The sequence below is a fragment of the Purpureocillium takamizusanense genome, chromosome 8 (genome assembly GCF_022605165.1).
Source record: "Purpureocillium takamizusanense chromosome 8, complete sequence".
Taxonomy (NCBI): Eukaryota; Fungi; Ascomycota; class Sordariomycetes; order Hypocreales; family Ophiocordycipitaceae; genus Purpureocillium; species Purpureocillium takamizusanense.
The window spans coordinates 1,569,791-1,581,513 of record NC_063075.1 but is presented as its reverse complement, the minus strand read 5'-3'; the positions used below and the strand labels follow the sequence as shown (position 1 = coordinate 1,581,513).

The following is an 11,723-nucleotide window of genomic DNA, read 5'->3' as shown; positions in this document are numbered from 1 at the left end:
CCATGTCCTACAGGCCAGTCACGGTTCAACCATTCCACGTACAGTATATACATGCAGGATTCAGGAACAAGACAAGTTATAGAGGCACAACAGTACCCCGTACAAGGTCTCCAAAGAGCGCAAGGTTCGGGAGTAAAAGCTGATTCTTCTCGCCGTAGCCAGCCACCAAAGGTGGTACGTGTTACCGAGCACAGAGAGGCAGCTCCATGATGTTGTTACAAGATCGCTGGGGCTCGGGGCGGGACTGTCAGGGGCTGCAGAGACCAGTAACATAACAGCCTTTGGAGGCGGGGCATCCGGACCGGAGATCGTAGATCCAGCTGCCTGCATATCGCGGGGGAGATTTCAACAGGTTTCCCATAACCCCGGGTCCTGGGTACGTACATGTTGACCAGACACAATGCCTGCGGTCAAATCTCCCCCCTTTCTCTCCCCGCCGCGCGCACCCCGGCTGACTGGTGGATGACTGCCGCGGCCTATCATTAGGCTGTGTTACACGGCGGCTCACAACTTATCCCGTACAAAAAGCACACATGACTGCCGAAAGCTGACGCCAACCGGCCAGTGAGCGCGTCTGGCATTGCCCGTTCTCGGGCTGCAGGCGCATATGGCATTTGCTGGTGCCCTCTTGGATAGACCGCGTTGGCAAATAATTGCACCAGGATTGAGCCACGTGTAAAAGCGCGATGGAACTGCTCAAGCCCTATCTGCCCTACAATCCGGCACGTTGCCGGTGCGGCGGCTCATTGGCTGCTCTCCCACTCTGAAGCTTGGATGTGGCGTGGTGGGGGCTCCAGGTACTCGCATGCACTTTAGTAGCATCCATGCAGGCATGATACCGCGTAGAGTACTGGGTACCTTGCCAGCGCCCACAGCTCGGCATGTGCTGCCCGTACCCCGCTACGAACCCGCTGACGCGCACAAGCACAAATCCAGGGCATCTTCATCAAGGCCATCTTCGTCGAGCGCGACGGACCGCATTTCGTCCCCTCTTCAACTCTCCCAGCGCCTACGACCCCATTTCGAACCCTTGAGCCAAAAACGAGTTTCCGGCATCGAAACTCTTCTTTCTGAAGCCTTCTTTCACCTTACGCATCCGTTCCGATACTACGCGCGCGGCGACCCGATAACGCGCCGACGACCGAAGCCCACGACTCGTCGCAACCGCACCACCATACCGCGCCACCCACTGCCCGAGAGCCAGAGTGAAATAATCGCCGCTCGTCGTCTCCCACAACTGGGGGCAGTCCGGCGCTACAAATCGCACCTTTAAAGAAGCCGTGATCCCGAGAGATTCACAGCGAGGTGCCTTTCAAGCGTCTGGAACAATCGCTCGTCTCCAATCACCCCGCCCATGAGTCACCTCCTCTGGACAAGTTACTGGCAAGACAATGTCGACCAGTTTCGACGTCTATTGGCTCCGGCCAGCACCAACAATATCGGGGCCAGGAGTCCGGCGATAGGACATGGTTCAAGTCACGTCGCCGCCAGCCCCGGCGGGTTTGGAACGCCACCTCGCGGAGGCAAGGCCCGGAAGTCGACGGCTTTCACACCTGCGCATGGCAGATCCAAGGATGGTGGCAGCGCTTTTGGCCGGAACGAAATAAATAGTCGCGACCATGCTGGTTTAACCTTGTTACTGCGCGCAGCCTCGTCAACTGATCCGAGTGCCCACGAGTTCGTCGAGGCTCTGCTGGACCATCCGGCCATCGATATTTATGTGCAAGACCACGAGAGCGGCTGGAATGCTTTGCACAGGTCATTATATGCTGGAAACGTGTCCATCGCACGCGCTTTGTTGGCAAAGGAACGCGGCGACCTGACGAACCATGCGCTCTCCGTGGGCAAAGTCGGCCATCTAATCAAGACCAAGGACAACGAAGGTCTCAGCCCGTTTGATCTTTACAACTCTACCATCGCTTCCCGGTCGCTGAAGACCAGGAATGAAGTTCTCGGATCAGACGATGGGACAGCTAGTATAGACAGCGACGACGAGCCTTCTCAAGGGTCAGTACATCATCACCCCCACCCCTTCTTTTCGCGAGACGGCGCTGAACATTGCACAGCAATGCCGGCGATCCTCACGGAGCCTCGGCCCCTACCGAAGGTGGCGAATTTTTCGTGTTTGGGAGCAACAAAAATGTCTCGCTGGGCGTTGGGGACGGAGATGACCGGCAGTTCCCAGAGCGTATCATACTCCATCGGCCCGAGGAGCTCTTGCACCGCTTCCACCAAGCATACCTGGAAGAACACGATATGGAGTCCTCTCAGTCTTTACCGGACCTGGAAGGGATTCCAACTCTGCTACGCAACAAGCCCCTCATCATCCAAGACGTTGTCATGTCTAAGCTGCATACTGCAGTCGTAACGACAGACCCCGTGTCGAACTTGTATGTCTGCGGAGTCGGGAGATTGGGTAGGTTGGGTCTTGGCGACGAAAACACGCAATTCAAATTCGTGCCGGTGCAAGGCCCGTTCTCCGATCGAACAGTGCGACACGTCGCTCTTGGCCAAAATCATTCCATGGCTGTTGCGGGAAACGGCGAGCTCTGGACATGGGGATCGAACGAGGATTCGCAGCTTGGTTACATATTGCCCTCTCCGATCCGATCCGACGAGGAGCCCGTGAGCCTCACACCTCGCCAAGTCTTTGGACCACTAAAAAAGGAAATTGTGTTGGGCGTTGCCGCATCGGCAGTCCATTCAGTGGCCTTTACGAACTCGGCTCTTTATTGCTGGGGGCGTAACCTAGGGCAACTAGCCTTGATGGACGCCGATTCACGGACACTCGCAGTTCAACCGATTCCAAGGAAGGTCGCGGCGTCACTGCTTTCAGCACCTATTGACATGGTATCTGCTATCGACAAGGCTACTACTTGTCTCCTGTCAAACCACACCGTCTGGGTTTTTACCAATTACGGTTACAACCTTGTCAAGTTCCCCGCGCCCGATATCCTCACCAACCATAACTTGATAGTTTCATCCTTCTCAAACCGATATGACTCTGGCCGAAAAGACATTCGTTTCATTGCCTCTGGCTGTGACACCATTGCGGTGGTCACAGCCCGTGGTGACTTATACACCATGCAACTCAACCACAAGGCGGATGCGAACCCCCCAGCAGGCTCTACAACTAATCCGGTCAAGATCAGAGGAGCCGTGACGCAACCTCAATGCATTTGGGATTCGAGAAAAGACGGTGTTGCCTCTGTCAGCATTGGCGAACACGGCTCCGTCATCATCAGCACACAGTCCGGTGCCGTTTGGAAAAGAGTCAAGCGGTCCAAGGGAAGTACAGCCGCATTTTCGAAATCGGGTGCGAAGAAGAAGGATTTCAAGTTTGAGCGTGTCCCGTATATCACTGGTTGCGTCAAGGTGCGAAGCTCTACTTTTGGGGCTTTTGCAGCAGTTAGGAAGGACATAAGTGTTATGTCTGAGGAGATACGCGTGGACGACCAGACTCTGTGGAAGGACATGGCTTCGCTCCTGAGCCTACGAGGTTTCTCCGCGACCGAGTCCGCAATGGCGCCTTCAGGTCCTCTCAAGGCTTGGCAAGCGGCTATTGCGAGAGAGAAGCCGGGATCTGTTTCTCACGAGATTCTTCGAAGCCAGAACCTCGAAGAAGACCTGGCCCAGTGGCTACACGCTAGTCAATCTCGATTCGACAGCTTCGACACCGAGATACGGACAGCTACATGCCCGGAAATTCGAATTCCAGTCCATGGCTGGATTCTGACCGGTCGCAGCCCTGTGTTGCGTGAGTCGTTGTCCCGGCAGCGCCGTACTGGCACCACAGATCACTCCGATGCCTTTGTCATTGAGAGGCTCAACGGGAGACAGGTCGTCACATTGCCGGGCGTTGACATTCTCACCGTTCTGAACATCGTGGTGTTCGCCTACGAGGACAACATCGTTCCTGTATGGAAGTACACCCGAGAGTCACCGTCGGAGGCATACAGATTTCGACAGGTTCGGATCGAGTTGATGAAGTTGGCAACAAGCTTGCGCATGCCGAGACTTGAGACGGCTGCGCGGCTGCAAGCCGCTATAGAGCCGTCGCTGGATGCCGACATGAAAGCAGCTGTCGCCGACCCTGACTTTTTCGACGACGGCGACATCATTGTGCAGCTGGACGGCGCTGATGTCATTGCTCATGGCCAAGTCTTGTGCCAGAGATGTCCCTTTTTTGAGGGCATGTTTAATGGACGCTCCCAGGGGCAGTGGCTTGCAGATCGCCGCACTGGCTCGATGACCATGGACAGGCTTCAGATCGACCTAAAACATATTCGCCCAGAGACCTTTGAATATGTCATGGAGTACCTTTATGCGGATGTCGGCCAGGAGATGTTTGACAACGTTGCACTCCCTAGCATTGATGACTTCTCAGAGCTTGTCCTAGATGTTATGGGTGTTGCCAACGAGCTCATGCTGGATCGACTCTCGCAAATCTGTCAGGCTCTGATCGGGAAATTTGTTACGACGCGGAACATTGGCAACCTCCTCAATGAGATCAGCGCCTGCGCGGTGTCAGAGTTCAAAGACGTCGGCCTCGAGTACATCTGCCTGCAGCTAGAATGTATGCTGGAAAACCACCTTCTTGATGGCCTCGATGATGACCTCGTGGCGGAACTGGATGAAGTCGTCCGGGACAATCAACTGGCTCGTCTACCATTCGCCAAAAGCGGACGAGCCGACGCCCAACTTCATGACAAATATCCAGACTTGGCAATCGACATCGAGGAAGAGCGCCGCCGGCGGGTGAAAGAGATGGCTTTCAAGCTGTCTCAGAGAGAAGATGACAAAAAACTGTCATCATCTTGGAAAGCCCGCGTCGGCAGCCTGGATGAATCAATTGCCGGAACCCCTACGCCCGAAAGGGTTCGTCAGAGATCCCGTGCCGGTCGCAACGAGCCCTTCAGCCCCAATCTACGACCCAAGGAAACTCAGGGAGATATGATCTTCGACATGGACGATGACGAGGCAGCTAAGCTTGGTGGCTCGACTTCTCCACCATACACTCGCCCTCGCGCCGAACAGAAACAATCTGCGGATGTGGATGGCATCTTGCAGCTTCCTGAGGGGTGGCGAAGTGCAGGTGGTTTGTCTGCTGGCAACTCTGGCAAGCCCACGCCATCGAGCCTATCACCCGCTCAGACCCCAAATGCCGCCCCAACAAAAGTCTGCGATGTGCCCCCTCTGCAGCTCGGTACACCGTTTAGGAAAGTCAGCGGCCCTTGGGCAGCCCCGACCGTTCCCTCTTCGAAGTTGGACCTGAAGGATGCTTTATCCCAGGAGCCAGGTAAATCTGCCCTTACTGCTGGCTTGGCTGCGCAGGCTGGGAAGAGTGTCGCCTCGGCTAGGACGCAACCCAAGATGTCCCAAAAAGAGCGGAAGAGACAATTGCAGTTACAGGCAGAGGCTGAGGCTGCAGCCCAAGACGATAAGACGAAGCAGACTGCTTGGGAGAAAGTCACGTCGGAAGCCCGTGCACCGCCATGGAAGGCGGCAGCTCCGATTCCCAAGGCATCGTTGCAAGAGGCAATGTCAATGGAGGCTGCGCGTACTGCACCAGTGAAGACTAAACCCCTGGTCGCATCCGAAGCTGAGCACAGTCGGAGAAGAACAGCCTCGCCCGACACAAGGTTTCCTGGACAGGGTCGTACTAACAGCTCGCCTGCAGCAACACCGAACTTGTCAAGCCAGCCGCAGAGAAAGCCGTTGGTCCCGCACTCCAAGTCCTACATCACCCCAGCGCCAAAAGCAGAGCCCGCGCAAGGCGCAAGTATGGCAGACATAATAGGACAGCAAAGGCGCGAGCAGGAGCTGGTCAAGGAGGCTGTCGCGAAAAGGTCTCTCCAGGAGATTCAACAAGAACAAGCGTTTCAAGAGTGGTGGGATCAAGAGAGCCGTCGTGCACAAGAGGAGGAACAGCGCAGAAAAGCCAGGGGCAACGACAAAAGCGCAGTCGCAAATAGACGGGGCCGCAAGGGGGTTAGGGACAGGACAGGCAAGGCGCCAGACTCTCCAGCCACAGGCGAGCAGGCAGCTGGGAGAGGTTCCAGCGGTAAGAGCATCAAGGGCAAGGGAAACAAAGGCTGAGGCTTGCTTTTGCATACAGTTTTGCAACTCGAATTTACTGTATAGATCGATGCGATTAACAAGGCGTTGGAGGAATAGCGACTGGCGGACCAATGTCCATGGTATGTATCGTTTTGCGCGGAGCGCTCGGTTGGGATACCTTGGGAATAGAGACAGGAAACTATATCTGCAAGCCATGGTAGGCAAGTATTGATGATGTACACGCAAGGTTTGTCCGCGGTGTCTGAGAGTCGGTGAGGGGCAGAAGCCTTGCAATCCCAAGTTGTCACGTATCGTCATACAGCCAAAGATCTTGATTATGGAATGGCGTACGGGTCATGTTCAAGGGATGAACAGGCAGCCTTATGTCAAGCGCAGTACACCGAATGACCCAGCGTCAAGAATCTAGGCATCGTTGTGCGTGGCTGCGGCAAAGTGCTCTACGGGCCGCCACAAGCCACTCGCGATGAGCCTGAAGGCCCGTGCATGACGGCACGTTTGTGGAGGCGACCCTTGATCGCTTTGTCTAATGGGAGGCCAGCGGCTCAAACGGGCACCGAATCTCTCTTGGGTCGATGGGTGCAGTGGTTGGTCTTGACGGGCCTGTGCCCCAAGGTGGGAGCGTGACTGGCCAGCAGGGTGCTCACAGTCAGTCCCAAGTTAGTATCGCTCACCTATCACTTCCGGCATGCGTGGTTGGGTTAGCGTTGACATTGGCGAGGGGTATTGTATCCGCAATTGACGGTGCCAATCAGTCGGGGATACTTTAATGTATGAGCGGGCGTTCAGTTCCCGTGCTGCTGGCCCCCGACATTGCTACTGCCTGTTGGTGCCTACTAACTTAGTACCTTGGTAGGTACAGTATGGTTGACACCATTGGAGCTACCTTATCGCATCGTGACTCGGAATGCCTCCACCTGCTGACGTCGAGTCCGCTGGCTGCTCGTTCTGCCGCTGCTGGGAATGCGGATGCTGACCTGCCGTTGATCCTGCCGGATTGCTGCTAATTGCGACAGCTCCTCTCGCTGGTCCTGCCGGTGATGCCATGCCGCGGCCCGAGTTTCGCGGAGGTTGTGCTCACAATGCGCGGGCTTTGCGTGATCGGAGTGCGGCCACTGCTCCTGGGGCTGCGAGCCGATGACGAAAGCCGGCTGCTCTCCCATCCTGTCACGAGGGCCCCCCTCAAATGGGCACCTGTGACTTGACCTGGTCCCCTTGCTCCACTGGGGAGAGGAGAGCCCGCCCACCGCCTGCCCCCCGGTACGTGGTAGCGCCTGTGGGCAGGCGGGCAGGGTGTCGAGTGGAGCCTAAACGGAGGTCACCCAGGCACGGTAGCACAGCGTCGTAGGTACCTACTTACCTACTAAGGTACTAATCTACCTCCCTGGGCGCCTGCAAGGTCGCAGCGGATGTCGGGGTCGGGTCCTGTGGAGATGCAGTCATCGGCGCCCGGCTGGTCACCCACCACCAGTCCCAGCGGCCTATCCTTGGGGAGTACCTCTCTCTTTGCCAGTGCCGCCAACAACTGCAGCGCATCTGCTATCATCTCTCCACACACCTCACCTCGCACGGGCAGAGACAGACAGCGCGCGGGCTTGCCTTTGCTCGCGCATCCTGCGTCCTGCAAGCATCTTCGGTTCCGGCGAGTCGTCTTGCCTTTCCCCCTTTCTTCTTCTTCTTTTCCTCCCTCTGCCCTCGTCCTGCATTGTGGTCTGCGGCCGGCGGCCTTGCACAGGTTCCTCCCCATCCACCCATCCATCCATCGGATCGGTGGCTCCTCGTCTGCCTCCGCCAGCCCGCCATCTCATCAGCCTCAAGTGCGGATCCCGCGCAGGCAACCAGACTGACACAGTCGATGCACCCCCAGTCTGTGCTGCCGCTTCCGCGATCCACCCCGGCCATCCATTCACCATCGCCCAGCCAGTCCAGGGCTGCACACCCCGGACCGCTTGTTGACTGTATTGTCTTGTCCTCGGGGTGATGCAGCTTGGGCTCGACCCCAGCGAACCCGTTTCTACACTTTGAATCATCGGCGCGCCATCCTTCAGCCATCGTTCTTCTCCGCATCGACTGCTTCTTCATCGCCCATGACACTCTCATTTCCATCCCCCAACGCCTTACCGCCCCGTCCCGTCTCCTTTCCGTCTCCTGCTCGTTCGGCTTGACAATGGAAAGGAAGGCCGGGTACTTCATCGATATCATCAGCCGTTCCTGAGCCCTCCGCCATCCCCATCGCTTTCTGCACCCTCTCTACTCGGCCGCCATGCATCAACAAACCCGTGTGCCGCCGAGGCTCTCCTCGCCGGCATCGTCCCCTCGGGCGAACCAGAGCCGACCCAACACTGGCAGAGAAACCGCTCTGGGCTCACGGCCGCGGGCGGGTTCCAACGTTTCTGGCAGGGACAGCTTGAGCTCCCCTACCGTCGAAACGCCCGCATCCCCTGGCCTTCCTGCTGAGTCAATAAAGAAGCTCGACCAGATCGTGCAGGTTTGTGGTTTCAGCCTTGGAAGACCTCGAGGTCGAGTTGCTCACGTTAGTCCAGAACTTCTACGCCAAAGCTGCCGTCCTTGTTCTCGATTCCAGGATAAAGGTGAAAATCATCCGCAGCGCTAATGGCATGCGAAAGCCAAACAAATGGGTATGAACCCCCGACCTTTCGATACGAAAGGCAGCGCCGGTCAGGTCTAATAACCTTTCCAGTTCCAAATCGAAACCGATGAAATAGAGGATTTCCGGGACGAGCTCAAGGTATGGAAGAGCTGCGGTAGTCTCGACAATCAACCTGCGCCGATGATAATAGACGTCTACCTTGACACATCCTCCTTGAGAGAAAGCCAGAGCCTTGTCTTAATTGACGACGATGGCAAGCGATGGGACGTCATGGAACGATTAAACGGATCGGGGCTTTCGAGCAGCAGCAGCAACTCCCCCGTTCCAGCAACCAAGAATACCGAGGTCATCTTGGAACGCTGGCGCATCGAGCTCAAAGCCACTGGCAACAGCCCATCAGAGGACTTTGGATGGATCCTACCAACCATATACAAGAAGGCCATTGTCTTCTTCAGGACACTGTTCCTCACAACCCGCCTATTACCAGCGTGGAAGTTCGCCAGCCAAAGTGCAGCCAAGAACTCTCATCCGGCGCTGACTCCTCGATGTCGCATTCGCATGTCCGAGCCGGCCCGATCCAGTCCCGACCGTCTGAGGCATTCCATCGATGGAAGGCGCGATTCAGTCACCGAATACACGTTTGGCGACCTGGACGTTCCTGTTGGCCGCCTGAGTGCCTCTGTCACTTATCGAAACGACTGCAGTTTCCGCCTCGACGACGCGGAGTCCCTTCTCAGCTCTCGATTCATGGGGGTTGACGAAAACTTCTTCAAGCCATCACTGCCTCAGCAAGGAGACCGGTCACGAGAGGTGAGGGCCGAGGTGGGATCCCTACGGGACAATCGTCGAGGACCCGGTTTGAGTGAGATACATCAAACGTACGGCAGTCTTTCGACTTTTCATGGAGATGGACCGCTTGGTACAAGTCCACTTTCAGCGCTGAGGGCAGTGAAGCCCCCTGGCTCAGACACGAGCTCTCCTCCTGCCTCATTACCAACTCACGCCGGCATCGACCCGCCCAACTCCTTGCCCATACGTCCCTCCTCATCTAGGGCCCATCGGCCTGGTGAGGGGCCAGCAAGAAGAACATCAGTCTCTTTTCAGCCATTCAAAGCTGGATCTCTGTCCGGATCGCCGGTGCCGCGGACGTTGGACTCGGAGTCACCTATGAGTCGACCGGTTGGCTTGCCTGTCGGGTCACAGCCCAGGAATCGCTCATCGTTGACGGCGGGCATGCCTGCATCTCTACGTGGCGGTCCGCCTGCTACAGGAACAGCCGACGCCCCACTGGTTGGGTCTCCCCGACCTGCATCGACCAGTCGATACAGCAGCAGCTTTACTCACCGCCGTGGACGCCTGTCCATCGGTAGCGCGCCCAAGGGCCGCGATGAAGAGCAGACGAGCAGTGGTCGTCAGAGTCTCGCATCGTCTGTGGCACAGCCCGGATCTGGTCTCCTGGCGGAGGCAGGGCCGGCAAGCTCCGGCTCACTTCACGCCGAAGAAGACGACATCTCAGATTTCCTGAAGGCATTGGACAGCAAGAAGACGCTCAAGAGTTTTGAGCCTGCGAAGCGTGGCGATTCCGCCACCAATAGGACAGTAGCTCAGCTGTCCAAGTTTCACATGATGAGGGAGTCTAACAATGCTCTGGGCGACTCAATGACATCGTCGATGCAGATGCATCGCTCGTCCAGCTCGTCTAGTCGGCAGCTGACGAGCGTCCCAGGCATGGTCGCTCCAGCGTCCGTGTCAACGTCAACGTCGCCGGGTAAGCCAGTATCGCCTCACACACCACACACGCCAGCCATCCCTTCTAGGCTGAGTGAGAACTCCATCATCGACTACAGCACGTCTGGTCGCGTGGTTTCGAGGGGCGGGCGTCGGCAGATAGCAACAGTTCCGGAGCCAAGCAGAGAAAGTACCATCACTCAAGAAGGTACGACGGCTATCGATATCCCATTGTCGCCACGGCTCGATTCGTACCAGCGACGATCGAGCTCGGTTGCTCAGCAGACTCGGGCCCTTGTCGATGACGAGGACAATGACCTTGCATTTGCGGCGCATCGTAGCATCAGCCTCGGCGCCGATGATCGAGAGCCTCCAACGATGAGCACGCTTCTCGGCAGGCAAATGCAGCTGGAAGGCAGCTCAGCGGTACGAGAAAACGCTGTGGCCGGCCTGCAGCCGGCGGCGGAGATACAGGCAACTGATTCGACCGAGGGCATGCAAGGCGGGTCCGTCGAGGACAACCCGCCGGATAGCCTCATACCATCGTCGGTGCAATCGAGCTCGCCTTTCCCGCGGCGACGGTACGCCGGCCTGCAAGCAGCGGCTGCGAGACAGACCCCACCACAATCGGCCCGTGGCAGCTTCACCGGTTCCCTTAACAGGTTGGGAAGGGGTGATGAAGAGTCTGAGCCACTTGTATTTGACTTGTCCGAGATGGACGCTCATGGAAGACGCAGCTTGGAAGAAGCGCGAGGTGGAAGCGCTTCGGCGTCTGAACAACATGGTACGACGAGGCGAGGGTGGCCATGATCGACAGTCGCTTGTCTTGCTGCTGAAGCCCATGGCTTCCTTGGCTGGACGCGTGCTGTCGGTCTCCATGTTCCGATATGAAATGATGGGTGCATCAAGGGCCCGCGATCGACGGCAGCTTCATGCATTTGCTGTACATTCAACGACTGAGATTGTGGGCACATTTTTGTTTGGCGTTCAGGGATGCTTTTGGTGGAAGCAGAATGATTCATTCACATGACGGACAAAAGCCAGACGCTCCGCACATGGATAGGGGTTTGGTCAGACTAGGAGGCCTAGGCCTAGAGAGCCACGGAATCTCGGGCAAGGGCACGTACATCGAGAACGATAACGGGGACGTTGGATTTGTGTCGAGACTGAAGCAGGCAAGCAGGCGCTGCGGAACATAGTGAGAAAGGGGGCTTATGCGACCGACGACCGGTTGTCGTATTTTACAATATACGAAGTGAGACATCATAACCATGCGTGACGACAACCCTGTGTATGGTATTGCGCG

The 11,723-nt window shown here is 56.9% G+C and overlaps 2 protein-coding genes across 2 annotated transcripts; both read left to right on the top strand.

Moving 5' to 3' along the window:
* Positions 1-969: 969 nt before the first annotated feature.
* On the top strand, positions 970-6,561 carry JDV02_008525 (uncharacterized protein). The gene is made up of 2 exons (XM_047990135.1): positions 970-2,007; positions 2,067-6,561. The coding sequence occupies exons 1-2, from the start codon at positions 1,355-1,357 to the stop codon at positions 6,097-6,099; spliced, it is 4,686 nt and encodes a 1,561-aa protein (XP_047846141.1). The 5' UTR covers positions 970-1,354; the 3' UTR covers positions 6,100-6,561.
* Positions 6,562-7,621: 1,060 nt separating this feature from the next.
* ATG13 (autophagy protein 13) lies at positions 7,622-11,679 on the top strand. The gene is made up of 3 exons (XM_047990134.1): positions 7,622-8,566; positions 8,622-8,717; positions 8,780-11,679. Exons 1-3 carry the CDS (start codon positions 8,342-8,344, stop codon positions 11,225-11,227), a joined length of 2,769 nt encoding a protein of 922 aa, XP_047846140.1. The 5' UTR covers positions 7,622-8,341; the 3' UTR covers positions 11,228-11,679.
* The last annotated feature ends 44 nt before the right edge of the window (positions 11,680-11,723 follow it).